Source organism: Coturnix japonica, chromosome 17 (genome assembly GCF_001577835.2).
Source record: "Coturnix japonica isolate 7356 chromosome 17, Coturnix japonica 2.1, whole genome shotgun sequence".
NCBI classification, from domain to species: Eukaryota; Metazoa; Chordata; class Aves; order Galliformes; family Phasianidae; genus Coturnix; species Coturnix japonica.
The window spans coordinates 7,909,843-7,927,324 of NC_029532.1; the positions used below are offsets into that span (position 1 = coordinate 7,909,843).

Below are 17,482 nucleotides of genomic sequence, written 5' to 3' on the forward strand. Positions count from 1 at the left end.
CAGCTTGTGCCAGATGGCATTTAACTGCTGGTGGAAGCCAACAGCCCCCAAAACAGCTCTGTACTGGCCAAAAACCACAATCTGGGTGCAGAAACACCACTCCTGGTGTCAGCATCTCCAGATGCTGGAGGCTGGGGAGCCCATGCTTGAGGCACTGCCAGGCAGCACTGCATTCATACCCATTGCTCGATGCCCTGCTGAGGTTTTGCTCCCTCCCTCAGCACATGGCATTGCCCGTTGCCTTCTAAATGCTATAATTCTCAAGCTTACTTGAAAAACACACTCAGAGTCGCTATGGCAATTCACAGCAGTGCTTGGAATCACGTCCTGAGTCACCGATGCCTACCTACTGAGCCAAAGCAGCGGTCCCCTCCTGCTGGGGGTCCCATGGGGTGGGAGCTGGGGGGCTGAGTGGTGCTCTCAGGCCAGGAGGAGGGGTGGCACCAGGAAGGAGTGTCAGAAATACAATCAAAAAAGACAACATCTGCCTTCTTAAATGAACTGCAAAATTTATTACAGTGGTTTACTCCTGACATGGAAGTTAATAACCTCCTGCCTGGGAAGGAAGGTTGGGGAGCAACGGAGGAGAGGGATGGAAGAGAGGAAAGGATGTGTGAGAGAGAGAGAAAGGGAGAGAGACACTTAAGGACACTTTTCATTTTCTGAAAATAAAATCTTTTACCTCCCAAACCATTTTCTCCAGTTCTTTAAGTTCACAGAAAGAAGAAGGTGAAACTGAACCACAGACTTCAGGAGGAAAATGCACAAACGTTGAAAAGCAAAAACAAACATGCTCTTCTGTATCTAACAAGTTGGGGTTGGCGGCTGGCAGCATGAGAGCTCCTCGAGCCCCAGCACTGCGTGGAGCTGCGGAGTATGAGTGTCCCCTCCAAATGGGACAGCGGGGAAAACACCTGAACCAAGCTGGCAGGGCTATGTGCTGGGCACTGGTGAGGACCCAATGCAGGGCAGGAGGAGGCTGCGATGGAGCCTCTGTGCTGCCCTGCTAAGCCGCAGCCCAGCGCAGGAGGAAAGCCAGCATCTCTGCTGTCACCTGGGGACAAGGCAGTGCTGGCCCTTCTGCTTCCTCCTTGCCCAAGTGTCAGTGGTGCTGCCATGGCCTCCAGCTGCAGCCCTGGGCACGTGCTGCCACGTGCTGCTGCAACTGTCCGGGTGCCCACAGCATGAGGCTGGGCCCTGAGCATCCCTCCTGCCCTGCTGCCTGCAGTGCTGCCTCCATCAGTATCACCTGCAGGCAGCGAGGGGATGGTGTCCATCTCTGTCCCTGTCCTGCCCTTTGGCTGCTCCCTCAGCAGCACATAAGCATGGCTGGTAGCTGGAGTGAGCTCCAGGAATCTGCCCAGGCTGTGGGTGCCTGGCGGTGCCTCTGCCCCTGCACCCTCTCCTGTCCTGCTGAAGTGTCCCAGGGACAAGTCCCTGGACGTGAGCTGGGCCCAGACATATTGTGGGATTTGGGTACTGCAGGTGCCAAGGGCTGCAAAACCCCAATTCCTGCCCTATTACTGGCAAGTGCTAAGAAAACAGAACCTTCCCAGGGTCAGCAGTGCCTTGCTTTGTGCTGGGGAAGCAGACAGGAGCAGGTTTCTTAGCTCCAGGGCTCAGCTTTGCTGCTGTAGAAATCCCCTGCCGTTATACCAGTGCCAGAGCAAAGAGAAACCCCACAACCGAGAGGGATTTCAGCTCACTTCTTCCCATGCCCTGTATGCCAAGGGTCCCTGGGGGGCACGCTGGGCAGTGGGAGGGCAGCAGTGGAGAGAGAGTACAGGGATGGCAGGAGAGGAGCAGAAATGGGAGCAGAGCCGGGATAGGCTTTTCCCCTGCTCACATTGCAGAGCCGGGCCAGGCAGCAAGTCAGGCACTGACTGTGCAGGGTCTGCAGGGCTGCAGTGCTGGCAAGGCAGTCCAGCTGTCAAGCACACGGCCCTGTGACCGTTAACCATCCTTACCATGTATTAAAATAAGTCATTTGGGACCTCCCATAGCATGGGTTAAATAGTATCACTGAGAGGCGTGGGGTGGAGAGGTGGTCTCAGGTGCGTGTCCTGCCCCATTGCTGTGTGGAGCCCTGCAAAGTCCATGTGAGAACTGCACTCAAGTCCGCTTGGCGTGCAGCATCTCGATGAGGAGGTTGTTGCAGGGCACCTCTCCACTCAGGTGCTTGTGGTACAGGTACTCCTCTGCCTGCATGCTCAGCGCCCGGACCTCGGTCAGCCGCAGCAGCAGCTGCCGGAACTTGTCCGTGCAGTGCGGATAGTGGCACACTGTGTATTCCAGCAGTGCTGCATTGGCCTTCTCCTGAGCGTCCTTAGCCAGCGTGTGGTTCTCCAGGTACTTCACATCTACAAGAGAGGGAGACGGGGGGAGTAAAGCAGAGCCAGGCACAGGCACTGCCTGCACCGTGCTGGGTGAACCAGGAGGGTCTGTCTCCACTGTCCTTCCTCTGGGATGCCTGCAGTGCCTATGCTGGTGCTACAGCTCAGGTGCTCGGTTTGCTGCTCGCCATGCTGCCAGCTCCACATGTGTCCACACTCAGCACTGAGTTTGCAGTTTGGACACTGCCTGGCTGTGCGGAACCCTCAGATCCGGGCAGCAAAGCAGTGGGGTTCTGCAGTTTATTTGGGGCTTTGGAGCCCAACAGGCCATGGCCACACCAAGGGCTGCTCTCCATAGGGCACTGTGTAGTGCTGGTGGTGGAAGCGCCCAGGGGCTCAGGCTCCATGGCCAGGGCTGGCCAGGCACTGCATGGTGTGGGCTGCAGCCCTGTGGGGTGTGCCTGGTACTTATCAGATCACCCTTCCCTTTTAACTCCTGTGGCACATTTGCTCCTATTGTGGCCGTCTCCCTTCTACCCGGGGTTGTTGTTATGAAATCTCTTTATCTGCATAAGGTTATTGTGCATGTCATTAAAAAAAAGAAGTTATATTGATAAATGTCAAATCTATCCTCTGAGTTGGCTCAACAATAGCTAGTTCTACTCGATGAACTCACCTGGTTCTCTGAAAGACCCTATTCACTGTTTAATTGAATATTTGAATAATCTTTTCATTCCTGCAAGGAATAAAGAATGTTGTCCAAATAACATTGACTCACTTCATTTAGCGACACTGCAGCAGTTGCAAAGACTGTCCTGTGACAAAGCCTCCCATCACACATACAGATATGCCTGGGATTATTTCTATGCCCTCAAGTGTTCTTCCTATTCACAGCTCCTTTTGTTTGGGAGAAGCTGCTGATAAATTGCAAACGCTTAAGGGAATGTGGGCTATAAAAGCCTCTCTTCCTCCCCTCCCCAAGAGTAGCTGCTTCATGAATGTAAGTCATGAAATCGAATGATAGGTCAATCCATTAAGGCTCTATTAAGCCCTTCTGTAGAACAAAGCTAACCTGTGCCGTCCTCATAAATATTGCTATTTTGAGAAGCCCTAATTTTAATTAAATCTCTTTACCTGCTCAGGAGAGAAATCTATTTAGAACTCAAATGGCAGCTCTTGTGAGTGGGGCTTGGCTTTGATTGTGCTGTGGCAGAGTGGTAAATGTGGAAATTCTCTTGTTAAAGGCAATTACATCCTGAACATAATACACAATCCCATCCTCTACAGCTGAGCCTGAGAAGGGCAAATTACTCCAAGTGAGCTCTGCAATATGGAGAGAAAAAGTTGAATTTGGGGCAAAATAATGCCTGGGAAAACACTGCTGTTTTATTCCACGCCCTCCTTGAAAGCTGCTGCTCTGGGGATGAGGAATCCCAGGCTGAGAGCAGTGCTGCAACCGCCGCTGCCTGGGAGGATGATGCCCAGCTTGCTGCCATATGTGGAAGGGATGGGGACAGGGATGGGTTCAGGGATGGGGGTGGGGACAGGGCATCATTGGAGGACTGTCCAGTTATGCTACTGCAGAAGCCGTGGGGCAGCAATGGGGCACGGCCCACTCCCCAGCTCCCCCATTTCCCAGCACTGTTTGTGCCACACCTTATCACTGTTGAAATTGCAAGTTGCCATATCTGGTTTCTGTGGATTTCAAAACAGCTCCAGAGAAAAAAAAGAACATGTTGGGAGGAGGAGATGCTGCAGCTGCAGGGGGGGACAGCTGTGTGGCTCCAGGCTCCCAGGAACCTGATACTGCCAGGGATGTTCTCAGCAAACCCCACTCTGAGATGGGGATAGGGATGGGACAGAGATGCCCATCCCTCCCCAGCACCCATGAGCTGCAGGGACCCACACACATATTCTCTCTGAGCAAAATTAGCAGCAGCTGGCATGGTGTGAAGCCGGGCGGTGGCAGAGGTGTGAGGCAGCAGCACAGCAGACAGCTGAGCCCCAGCAGCTCCGTGCCCAGAGGTCAGAGCTCCTGCTGGAACGGCACCAAACAGCTGGTGGTGACAGTGGGCATGAAGGTGGCTGGGCCGCACTGCACTGGGGCCGCCCTCTGTGGGGCCACACATCACATCCCTGCACAGCAGCGATCGGCAGAGGGTGCAGCCACGGGGGCAGCAGTGCTGGGCAGGGTGAGCTCTCAGCTGCAGCTCCGTGTTTTGTCTGGGTGAGGAGCAGCCCTGTGAATGTGCCGCCTGGCCGACCACAGGCTCCCAGCAGGACCTAATCAGAAGCAGCGCAGCCACTGCCTGAGTGCTGCTGACGCACATCCCAGGAGATAGGGCCGTCCCCTGCGGCTGCCTCTGCCAGCACAGTTTGCAGGGCACTATCAGCCACTGCTTTCCCTGAAAGGAGGGAAAGCAGGCGAGTGATCAAAACAGGATCTGCTCGTGGGACTGGGGATGCAGTGTCCTCCACAGCCACAATGAAGCAGGAACATCCCCCAGAGCTCCAGATGCACAGGGCAGGGCAGCGCTGAGGCTTCAGCCACTGCTCCCAGTGCCACCCCAAAGCCTCTTTATCCCCTCTACCCATCTGCGAGCACAGCCACTGCCCCCATCAACAGTCCCTGCTCACCAAGGCTGAAGAGGATCAGGAATTTGAGGCAGACGAACTCCTGTCGGTCCACCTGCAGTGAGTGCAGATGCAGGACCAGCTCCTGTGCCTGCAGCACCAGGGAGTGCAGGATGGAGCCCGCCTGAACCGCCACCGCCGACAGATCCACCTGTGGGGGGAACAGCATCAAGCAAGAATGGGCCCCATGCCCATCCCACCGTGTGCCCACCACAAACTGGAGGGAGGAGCAAGCTCAGAATGGAGAGAGCAGTCCCCAGCTCCACACTGTGGTGCAGCCCCACGCTCACCTCCTGCCCAGTGACCAGCAGCACACTGTGCTCCTTGCCATGCTGCAGCTGCCGGTACACGTGGTCAAACACCAGCAGCTCACTCCAGCAGTTCTGCAGCAACTTCATCTGGTCTCCCACCTGTAAGAGAGCAGAGCCACACTGCTGGCACCAGCACTCAAATGTGGTGCTGGGCCCCAGCTGTACCACAGGGCATCCCAGTGCCTGCACCCATCCCATGGGACTGGGAGTGTTGTGCTCAGTGTGGCACAATGTGGGTGCAGTGAGAGGTAACAGAGAGGCAGCAGTGTCAGAAATCTGTGTCCACCACCCCAGCACAGCAGTGAGTCCAGCCATCTGTGTGTGCCACTGCAGGAGGTGGCCTGCCAGCAGGGAGAGCAGAGCATTGGCACTGTACTGTGGCCATGTGGGGTGCTTGAGGCCCAACAAACCTCTGCCCAAGGAGTATCAGAGTCATGGGGCTACCTCCAACAGGACCACAGGTTTGTGGCCAGGGCCACAGGTGGGGAGGGCTCACAGCAGGAACCCAGGGAGCACCACTGCCTTCCCTGGAGCCCCCTCCCTCCTCCACCCAGCTAAAGAATCACTTGTCACAAATCTGTCCCCACCAGTGGAAGCCCTGCACACGCCACATCCACAAAGTGCTTCCCAGTCCCTCACACACGCACGTCTGTCTCGCTGGTGCTGGCTGCCCCTTATCAGTGCTGCCTTGCCTCCACACAGCAGGAATCTCATCTTTAACAAAACTCTCATTGGCCGCTTCTCTGCAGCCTGACGGGGCAGCACAAAGGCTCTGTGTCTGCGGGCTGCTCTGGGCTGCTTCCAGATTGCAGGGACAGAGAGTCCGTCCTCCCAGGGCAGGTCTGGGGGAGGCATAGGCAGCGCTTGAACCCCAGCACCCCCACAGCATGCCCAGCTGCCTGCACCTTCACATACCCACACACACAGCTATGTGCTGGTTGGGTATGCACAGCTATACGTGTGCACAGCTGTAAGTGTGTGCAACTGTAAGAAATTTGCACGGCTCTAAGTGTGTACAGCTACATGTGCACAACTGGGTTTGCAAAGAAATGCTGAGATATTCAACACAGGGAGGCAAAGTGCCTGAACTTCCCAGAGTCTCACTGGAGAGCAGGGGCTGGAGGCAGAGCCAGTGGTGGATGGCAGGTGAGCCAGCCGCAGGGATGGGTGCACGTGGCACAAGGCAGAGCTGTGCCCAACACAGTCCTGGTGGTGCTGCAAGACATGAGCAGTGCCAAATCCACTGTTCCCACATCCAAAGATGGGGTGACCGCAGTCGTCTCCCCCCCAGCTCCACCTGGAGAGCACTGCAGTGCCATTTGCTCTCTGCTGTTGATGGAAGGAAGACAGATGCGGTATCATAGAGCTGGATAATGCCATCGTTTGGCTGAAGAGGCTGCAATAAACGAGTGCCGGGAGATTGCAAAAGGAATAGAAATGAGATGAGAAAGAGCTTTATGGATCCCATGCCAGCACCCCCAGGGGCCACTGAGATGTATTTTGGGGGTTCTGGGGGTGAACGTGGCAGCAAGGTGCAGCAGGAGGCAGCGGGGCCGCCTGGAAGCAGTGCTGAACAGAGCAATGCCAGACAGAGGGTTCTGCCCAGCTGTTGCGCAAAGAACAGGGGAAGAGCTTGTCCTGCATCAAAACAAATGGGAGATGTGCATCTTGGGTGACCCTTGTCCGGAGGCGGTGCAGTGGCGCAGGGATCTGGGCTCCCAGCACAGCCCTGCTCCCACCCCACCGCACACAGCAGTGCTGAGCCCCACGCTCAGACTCAGTGTTGTTTTGTAACCTCCTTCCTGTGCCTCATTCCTTGTTGGGATGAGCTCCAGAAGGGCCAGTCTGAGGGTTTTGTGCTAAAAGTGGCTTAAATATATATATATATATATATATATATCTTTTCCAAAAGGAAACACTTAAACAGTCTTGAGATCTTCATTCTTTCCTTGAACAATTGCTAACTGCCTTCTCCCCACCTCTGCAGGCAGTTCCAGCACATCCCCATCACACCTCCAGCCTCCCACTCCAACCCGCACCACTCAGCCTGAGCCAACCCCACACCCACACGGGGCAGCCGAGGCAATCCCCCCTGTAGCCCCATACCCTGCAGCACCCATGGCCGAGGAGGGGCTCTTATTGCGCGGCCATCCAGATACAGTCGGTCCTCTGGTGAGGAGGCACGCACCCTGCTTGCCTGCAAAAGTTAAGCAAGGGATCTTCTTCTTTTAATGTCAAGGCTTTCCAGCAGAGCACTGCTTGGAGGACCTGATGCAAACTGACCTTTATTTTTTGAAGAAAGCGTTCAATCTGTGCACAAAACGCAGCAGTGAAGCGCTCCTCACATGGGGTGAGCGCTCACACAGCTCCGCCACTGCAGAGAAGGCCTTTCTGAGATGGCAGTCAACAGCCAATGGAAAATTCCATTGCCCTGCAATAAGGAGCTGCCAGGGGCAGGCAATGCCCCCAGGGAGCCCAAGACCCCAGTGTGGGGCTGTCCCTGCAGGCGCACCCCGACCCACAATGCGGGCAGCTCCTGGGTGTGAGCACAAGCTGTCAGCACTGCTGCCGGGGAGTGTGAAAGTGGACTAACCATCCACCAAATATCACAATCAAAACCCCACGCAAACACAAGGTGTGAGTGGACTCAGGAATCACTCCCCCTGCCCTGACAGCACCACAACGGGCAGCGCAAAGCAGAAACCACTGAGCACAGTGCAGGGTCAGCTCCCTGCAGGCAGAGCTGTGCTCAGCCCTGGGCTGCTGCCCCTTCCCCGTGTCACTGTGGGAGCACACAGCCGCAGGAAGCAGTCACATTTACCCCAGTGCATGGGATGCTGAACATCACTGCTGCGTCCACCGCCAGAAGGAGATTTTAAATCTGCCAAAAACGCGCTGGCTGTTGGCCAGGAGATGGGGTCAACATGACCCATGTGTGCTACAGGCAGAGGAGCAGCCGACTGCATATGGGACCAGCAGGAGCTCCCAGATCGCTCCCGAGGAGTGAATGAAACTGGTGCCAGGGACAGGGACCAGCCACCGTGCCCCTCACCACATGCCCATCACCACGTGCCCGTGTGCCCACACTCTGGGCTTTGAGTGACCTCAGGCTGGAGCCACAGCAGTTTGTTGCACATTCCTGGCTGCTCATCTCAACCCAAAGGTCATCGCATAACGTGTACAGGACATTTATACGTGCACGGAGCAGTATCATCTATCTAAACAATATTGGTATATAAAATGAACCTCAGGCAGACACAATGGGTGTGTACGAATGCGTGCGTGCACATCTCTCTCTCCTTATATATATATATAAAGAAATTACATCTGAAAGGACAAAGTTGCCTGAGACTCACAACCCTACAAAATATATTTCACCCCTGGCCCATATTTTTCTTCCTGAAGAGCCGCTGCAAATCTTCCCTCAGCCCTGACACATCTCATCTAGACTCAGTTAAAGTTCGTATTTATGGGCGTCAGCGCTGACCTCTTCCACCTCCGCCCGCGTGGCCTCGCACCGCTGCTCTGTGGCCGGCCCTCGATAAACAGAGGGCCCCCAAATCCCCCTCTGCCGCGCGGCATTATTAGTCTTGCCTCCGAAGGCCAGCGCAGTCCGTAATTCTCCCCCTGGTGACACAAGATGAACGCGGCGACATCAGTCTCGCGGCGGATTGGCATGGGGACCCTCGTTTGTCAGTGGCAGACTGACAGAATTACTGGCCCTTAAATGAAACGATATATCTGGGAAGTTAAATCTGTTTTCAATCTGGCTGCCCTGCACCGGCGGGCGGACGTGGCGTGCGAGCTGATGTCAAGAGGCCGCTTGCCCCTCTCCCCCCGCGTCCTTCCCAGGGCACAGACAGAGGCGTCTCCCCAGCACCCCCAGCCGCGGCCATCCCCTGGAGGTGGTGGCAAAGGGTCTGCTCTGCATCATCCCATTGTCAGCAGGAATGGAAATGGGAATGGGAGCAGGAATGGGATCTGCTGGCTGAGGGGTACCCGCAGCAGGCTGGTGCAATGCTGGTGCAATACCAGTGCAATGCCAATGTGATGCTCAGTGCAGTGCCTGGTGAAATGCCAATGCTTTGCCTGACCCCTCAAAGCCTCTAGCTGCCCTTCCCTGGCTGGTGCAGCAGCAGCCACCTTCATGTGGCCATTTCCAGGGGTGGGGGGTCCACAGTGTCCCTGCCCTGAGGAGCCCTGACTTTGCCATGGGGATTGCCTGTGTTACAGCCATCGATCCCTGCAGCTGTGCTTTTACACTGTGCTCACAGGCTTTAGGGTGAAGCCATAAAGTCAGCACTAGCAGGAGTTCATTTACCACCCTGCCATGCCCTGATGCATTGTGCAGGGAAGGGAGCAGCCATGTGGCTGTGGAGCTGCCCTGTGCCCAGGTAAGAGCTCTGTCCCTCCTGCCTGGAGCCCTCAGAGGTGGATTCACACAGAAACAGCCCATTCTCCTGATACAGTTGGAAAGACAATAGCATTACAAGGCTACATGGCCGTGCAGCTGAGATCCGCATTTACATTGTTTATAATATCTCCTGCAAAACAACAGCCACCCTGTTCCCAAAATCCAGGCTGGACACTGATATTATTGAAAAGAGCCTGACCCAGCCCCACTGAGTGCCTTCCGGACACTGTTCTGTGCAGCTGGGGGCTATTTTGGGCACGAGGACTACCCTGTGGCCCCTGCATGAGGCCTGGTCCCACAGCAGCAGGATGGGTCAGTATGGGGCAGCGCAGGGAGGGCACAACATTTCCTTGCCTGTGGCTCAGCTCTCTTTGGCTGCTTTGCAAAATGTATCTCCCGGTTTTGCCCATTTGGGATCTTTGGTCAGCTATGAATGGAAATGGCTGAGCACAGCTGGGCTGCCCCAGCCCTGCTCCCCCCCCCCACTGCTGGCCCCAGTTATTGTGGGGCTAGGAGGTGTAAGGGTCCTCACCCCATCCCTGCTGGCTGCTGTCGGGCACCTGCCTGACAGCATCGATTTTCCTCCCAAAGACAGAGAGAATTGTTTCAACCATAATTCCTCAACGTTAGGTTTTTCAATTATATCTTCAGCTTGACACCACGCTCACTCTGCCTGCGATTGCCTCCACACCCCCACTGCAGTGATGGATCAGACACACGAGCTCCATGTTGCCAGCTGGGACCATCCTGGTGCTCAGCCAGAACCCCCTGCTCCGCTCCATGTTGGCACACTGCAGCCCCCACCTGGCTAATATTGGCCCCCCAGCCCCCATCACCCAGCCCTACCTCCAGCTCCTTGAAGAAGATGCAGCTCCGTGCCCACTCCACAATGGAAAATAGCGTCTGGTCGGCCATCTTGCACATGAGGCCGAAGGTGCTGAGCTTCTCATGCCGGCCCTTGCCCTGCTCCTGCTGCAGGCAGGCCAGGATGCGCGCCTTCACCTGTGCCTCATCAGGCTCCAGCTGCAGCAGCTTCAGGATGACCTCGGGTATGTCAGGTGGGGAACTGCTGGGGTAGGTCTCTGGGTATGCATAGGCTGGCACGGCCTCATGCGCAGCGCTGTAGTGGTCGGGGTACTCAGACTTGATGGCGCGGTTTGGGAAGGAGGAGTAGTGGTAGCCAGCGAGAGGCGTGTGGCCGGGCACAGTCATGGCCAGGGAGGGGGTCCCGTAGGGGCCGCGCTCATAGTCAGCAGGCGTCAGGGCAGCGGGGTTGGGCGGCAGAGTCTTGGCCATAGCGTGGATGCTGTGGATGGTGGAGGACAGCCCATAGTCGTTCTGCACAGGTGACACGATCTGCGGCACTGCCTCCAGCTTGAAGCCGTTGGCGCGGATCAGCGCTTTCTTCTGCTGCTTTAAGGCACGGTCCCGTTTGTACATGGGCCCAAACTTGTTCCTCCCCCCACGCATCCGATCCGCACGCACGGCTGTGGGCAAAGGAGCAGAGCTGCGGTGAGAAGAGCAGGACCAGGGTGTGGGGGGGATGGGGACCAGTGGGGCTGGGGACGGTGGGACCCCTTCCCAGAGAGCTGTGTGTTGGGCTGAGCAGCACCTCAGCAGCTCCGGGCACGGTGAGGGAGAAAGACATACTTGGGTGTATGGAACGCACCGAGGTAAAGCACGCGGAGCAGAGTCCCGGGAGCTGGGGCAGATTAAGCTGCCTGACGCTGCTTTCATTTTCACAGCCCCCGGGCCTGGACCAGCCCTAGGATTTCATTCAGGACAGCACAGAGTGTGCTGCCTTCTGCAACGCAAATCCCCTCCCAGCTTCCAGAGCACTCTCCGTGCTGCTCCGTTCCCCACCGCCCTGCTCGCTGTGGCGGCGCGGCAGAGGCCGCTCCGAGCCTCGAGTTAAACCCAAGAATGTGTCACCCGAGCAGGTGCTTCTCTGCAGCACAAGCTTGGCCCCGGCATGGCGGCCGCCGGCCCACCCGCACAGCCCCGGCAGCAGAGAGGGGAGCGAGCCAGCAGCGCGCGGCCCCGCGTGGAAGGGAGCAGCCCCTGGGCGGGTTCGCAACCCACGAGATCGGGCTTCTCTGTTCTGTGCCCCCCTCCTCCCTCGGCCTCCCTTTGCCCCGTGGGTGCTGCGAGCCCCCAGACTTTCCCCACGCAGACTGAAAGGGCGGCGGCACGGCCGGGAGCGGCGTTTGCAGGGAAGCAGGAATGTGCTCCCCGGGGAGCTGCTCTGCGCTTCCTCCCTCGTTCTTTATTCATGGAAACAGCTTCTCCAGCCGCGCAATGCAAGGATGCCTCGATTCTGGGGAGCCTGGACACTGGGATGCCTCTGCTTGGGCTCTAAGAGCCCCGCTGCCTTCAGGGTGCACCACTTACAGTGCCGGCTATGCCCGGCCTCCACCCACATCTCTGGGTCCCAGCCCGCACCCCTATCTGCACTGCGGTGCGCTGAGAGCACAGATCTCCCCCCCGTTCAAATAATGCGCTGTTTCACCCCGCGGCCCGAGGCCGGGCAGGGCGATGCCCAGGGAGCGGATTCTCCCTGCACGTGCGAGAAGTGCTCGCACAGAACCTTCCCATGCCAAACGCTGATCCCCGCCTTTGCTCCCGAAGCACGAGCACAGAGGGAAGGGGCTCTCCTGTTCCCTCGCGCTCCACTTTTCCATTTCAGGACCGGAGACGTTCTGAAATCCCTCTGGATTTTGTCCTGTCTGTCCTGCCTCGCTGGAGGATTCCCGTGTAGCTCAGGCTCCCTGATCGAAAAACACCGATCACAAAGGCAAGGTGGGCTCGTGTTTTTAGCACAAAAGGGTCCCACGGGAACGCCGTTCTCCGGCGGGTGCCTCCTCCTTGGTGAGCTGCTGCGGCGAGCAGCGAGGAGAAACAAAAAGGAGTGAGCGGGCTGTCACCCGGGCAAAACACGGGGCCGAACGGGCTCCACGGGACGAAAACCTCCCGAAACAGGAAAGCGAAGCGTGCCCGTCCCCACCCCGAAGGCGCAAAAGCCGCCTCTGCTTCGCCTCGCTCCCAGCGCCCGTCCCGTGCCCGGAGCTGCCGCAGAGCGCTGAGCAGCCCGGCTGTTGGATCGGGCTGTTGGACCGGGCACGGCCACCCTGCACGACCCGCACGAGGAGCGGGGCCGCCCCGCCACGCGCCCGCTGCCTCCGCGGCCGGGGAAAGGGGCGAGGGCGCAGCTGGGGGGTTCTTTCTTTCCGCATTTCCCTGCTGAGGGCCCTCAGCGCGCTGTGCGTGTGCCGACAGCGGCAGAAATCCCTGCGTGGGGCTCGGGGACATCGCAGCCCGACCGTCGCGTGGCGGTGGGGCTGAGCGCTGCGACGCGCAGCTCTCGGCGGATCGACGCGTGTCACCGCGCTGCCCGGAGCCGCGCAGAGAGAAAAAGTGATTTGCGGCGGATCTCCCGCAGTTTTCGTGTCGATCTCGTAATATTTAACGTTTTCCTCAACTCTCGGCTTCTGGCATCGTCGATTAAGGAAAGCAGCGATTTCTAAGCTATTTCCCAACGTTCTGCCAAGCAAAGACGGTCCCGGAAAGTTGAAGCCCCGGCAGCCAAAACCCGGGAGAAACAAAACAAAAACAAAGAAACGAAAAGCAGAAAACAGGGCGGCAAAACGAATTATTCGTTGACTTGGGGAGGAAAAACGGAATCGGAGCCGCCGCGGCGATTCCCGGCCCGGGGAGCGCCAGGGACAGAGCGACCGCGGCGGGCGGACGGCACCCACCCCCCGCCCGGGCCGCCCCGCGGTACCTTCCAGCCGCATCCCCACGGTCAGGCACTTCTGGAAGCGGCAGTAGGGGCAGCGCTTCCTCTGGGTCTTGTCGATCTTGCAGTTCTGGCTCTCGGTGCAGGTGTAGTGCTTGTTGTTCTGCACCGTCCTCTTGAAGAAGCCCTGCGGCGGCCAACGGCGACGTTGCGTCGGCACCGGCACCCCGCGACTGCCCGCACCCGGTCCCCGCTCCCGGCCCCGCCGCCCGCCGCCCCCCACCCGGCTCCCGCCGCGCTCCCGTCCCGTCGCCGAGCGGTGAATCGCCGCCAACGAAAGCGGGCGGGGGGCGGCTCGCGGGAGGCTCCCCTGCCCCGGCCCCGGCCGTGCCCCCCCTCCGCTCCCCGCCCGGCCCGCAGCCCGCCGCCCGGCGGCTCCTACCTTGCAGCTCTCGCAGGTGAGCAGCCCGTAGTGGTACCCCGACACTTTATCTCCGCACACTGGACACAGCTCCTCCAGGTCCTCATCATAGGAATAGTCCATCCCCGCCGGCGGCCCTGCTGCGGGACGGGCGGGTCAGCGGGGCGGCACCGGGCGGCCCCGAGACCTGCGCCGGGTGCAGAGCGGGAGAGCGGCGCGGCGGAGCCCGAGCGCAGGTGCCGGAGCCAGAGCCCTTTATAGCGCCTGGAAGAGCATCTCCATGCGGGTGCGGGCGGGCGGACAGCCCCCCGGGGGATGGGGAACCTCCTCTGGGAGAGCGGGCGGCGGGCGGCTGGGCTGGGGAGGAGGGACCTGCAGGGACCCGGCAGCCCGAGGGCAGGGCGGGAGGGGAGCGGGACGCCGCCGGGGGCTGCGGTTGGGGGCGGCCGTGGGCTGAGGGAGCCCCGTGCTGAGGGTACCTCGTGCTGTGGGTACCTCCTCAGGAATCATCATAGGAAGGGACCGAGGGCTGCTGTGTCACCCAAGCACAGGACGCTGCCTGCAGCATCCACCGTGTCCTTTACCCCAGTCCTAACCCCCAACCCCAACTCTAACTCCCAACTCTATCCGGAGCCCCAGACCCCCAGCGCTGCCCGGAGAAACCCCTTTGCCTCCATGGCAGGCAGCCGCAGGGAGCTAATCAGAGCCCGGGCTGAGGAGCGTGGGGTGCCCGGCCTGCTGCACCTCCCCTGCGGCCATTGGGAACAGCACCGGCATTGGTGTTGGCCGGCCGCCCGCACACGGCAATGCTGCCAGCACTGCCCTGTGGCACGTTCAGTGCTGCTGCTTCATTAATTGCTTCATTTGTAGGGACTCTTAATGAAACATTCAGTGCAGAAGTACGATCTATTCATCATCTGCATTTGTCCTGCGTGGAAGATTCCTGCTCGCAGGTGAACATAGCCAGCCACTGAGCCCAAAATACAGCTGGGACTGAGGCAGGGGGCAGTGCCAGCTCTGTGTTCTGCACCAGGATGGTGCCCAGGGTCACAGCACCACTCAGGCCAGAGGAGCTGCCCGCTCCATGCTGTGGGTGCCATGAGGGTGTTTGGCTACGAGAACAAGGATCCACTGCTGAGCCCTGCAGGGCCAAACTGCCCTCCTTGAGACACCCTTCTGTCCTGCTGCCTGCGTGTCACTGCGATTCGAGGTGCTTGGTGCCCAGTGAAGATGCAGGGAGGGCACTGGCAGCAGGGCTTGGTTCATCCCACATATCTCATCCCGCACATCCCATCCTTCACATCCCATCCCACACAGACTGTCCCACTCTGCTCGCCCCGTATGGCTCATCCTGCACACCCGATGAGGCCCGCGGTGCCCCAGGGAGGAAGCGGTGCTGGCAGGGATGTGCGGCAAACAGGAAGCGGGCTCAGCAGAGAATCACTCCAGAGCCACCCAGCGTGAAGCCCACACTAAGAATAGCAGCGGAGCAGCCCCTGTGTGGGGTGGCTGGGCTGGGAAGGAGCGCTCCTGCTGCCTGTGGAGCCTCTCGGCAGCAGCCCCACACTGCAGAAAGCCTCTGTGAGCTACAGAGCCACTGAGAGAGGAGTACAGGAAGGGCCACGGGGTTCATGTGGGTGCTGGCCACCCCCAAGCTGGCTCCAAGATGCAGGGACTGTGCCAAAGCTGGGGCCAGGGACGCACAGCTCAGCACTGCCTGCACTCCTGGAGCCCTCGGTAGCCTCCGCTCGCCGCCCCCTCATCCCGTCAGCTGGATCCGGCGCTTCTGCGCAGCATGGCTGAGGCCATGGCAGGGCCTCCTGCTGCTGCCACAGGGCCTGGAGAAGGGGTGGGCATCCCTGGGTGTCCCCAGGTGTCACATGGCACCCCTGAATGTCCCTGCATTTCCCAGGCGCAGCTAGCACTGATGTCTCCATCCCCTCCTCATGGAGATGGGAAGCGGAGGCCCATGCATGGCTCTCACTTCCGTGCCGAGCGTCCCCACCCTCCGCCATGTCACCGAGACCCCATGAACTGCAGAGCATGGGAAGGGGCACAGGCAGCCATGGGCTCCCCACCGCCAAGTACTCACCGCGACGCGACTCAGCGCCGTGCTGTGCACAGGGCCTAGGTCACAGGAGAGCTTCTTCTGCGTCAACGGTGAGCAGCTCCAGCTCGAGGAGCCTCCGTGGGTGCCGGGCAGCGCTGTCCGCTGCGGGCGGGCTGGGGGATTTATAGGGCTGCGGCCGCTGGGGAGGTGTGGGTCCGGCTGCGCACACCGCCCGGTGCAGGACAGCGGCCAATCTCCTCCCCATGGGGGCCAGGCTCGGCCGAGGTGGACCAACTTAGTTGCCTTATTGGTTTCTGCGGCCACGTGACCATGCTGAAAAACATCATAATTAAGCTACAAAATGCTGCTCATAAACTAGCATTAGAAAGTGACAGAGGAGATAAGTGGGACCTCTGCAGCAGATAAAGCTCCAGGAGAGAGGAACTGTAGGGAGGTGGGGGCACAGCGGGCAGGGCAGAGCACCAGCACCCACGTTGGGGCTGTGCTGATTTATGGTGCGAGGGAGGGGGCTGTGAGATGGACACGGCGGGGCAGGCCACAGGGCAGTGAGCCCAGCGGCAGGCAGCCGAGGTGCACAGACCATGTGGAACTGGGGCTGCAGAGCTGCACGGGAAGCACTGGGGACAAGGTGTGGGGGCAGAGCCGCTGCTCCATGGGTTTCCCACCTCCCACACTGCCCTGGTGCCATCCCAGCCTGCAGGCACTGCACGGCTGAGGGCTCCATCTCCTGCATGGTGGCAAGGAGCAGCCCTGATGTGCAGCCACTTTGAAACCTCTCCTTCCAGAGTGGAGATTTATTCCCCCAACAGCACTGTGCTCCACTATTGCTCAGCATAGTGTTGCCCTGGAGGGTTGGCACAGGGCAGTGGGGGGGGGCAGGGACAAGGCCCGTGTGCGTCCTCATGGGCAGAAAGGAGCACAAAGCCCTGGGGAAGGAGCGGGAGCCACAATCTGCACTGCCCAGGTTGTTTTTTCCGTGCTCTGCAGCTGAAGAGAGGAGAAAGTCAACGAAAACACAGCTCTGTAGAAGAGCCAGGCCTGGAGAGGCGGCTTCCGCCCCAATCCCCAGCAATTATCAGCTGAATGCCAGATGTTCCGATGCAATGCCAATGTCAGGGAAAATAAATCTCTGGCAGGTTCAAGGTCCCGCCAGGCCGGCACGCAGCGGCTCGTGGCTCAGCCCCGAGCGAGGCGGGGACGGAGCAGTGCAGGGCGGCCGCAGCGCTTCCTCCCGCTCCCGCCGGGCATTGTTCCCCCGGGAAGGCCCGGCCTCACGCTGCCCGCCTGCTATTTTGGAAGCAAGGTGTTTGCGGGGGTAAATGCGTCCCTGCAGCCTTGGGCACCTTCCTCTGCACAGGCCCTCGCCAAGGACACGGCCTGGCTCCAGTGGTTCCCGGCCTCATGGGGTCCTGTGTGGAGCCAGGTCCTGGCGGGTGGGCACCGGCACTGCATCTGTTCTGTGTTCCGCTGGGCCGGAGCCCCACCATGGCTGTCATCACTGCCCCAGCCGAAGGGCCGTACGGCCACAGCCTGAGCCCATCACACTGCACCGCTGCCATGGG

General features: G+C 59.2%; 1 protein-coding gene across 3 annotated transcripts; it reads right to left on the reverse strand.

Annotated features, from left to right (window-relative positions):
- Positions 1-485: 485 nt before the first annotated feature.
- Positions 486-16,151, reverse strand: NR5A1 (nuclear receptor subfamily 5 group A member 1). 3 transcript variants are annotated; one of them, NM_001323221.1, is given in 7 exon segments: positions 1,949-2,360; positions 4,971-5,118; positions 5,258-5,377; positions 10,539-11,179; positions 13,474-13,615; positions 13,871-13,986; positions 15,942-16,057. In NM_001323221.1, coding segments are annotated over 6 exon segments (1,401 nt in total). In that variant the 5' UTR covers positions 13,973-13,986; positions 15,942-16,057; the 3' UTR covers positions 1,949-2,112.
- Positions 16,152-17,482: the final 1,331 nt, after the last annotated feature.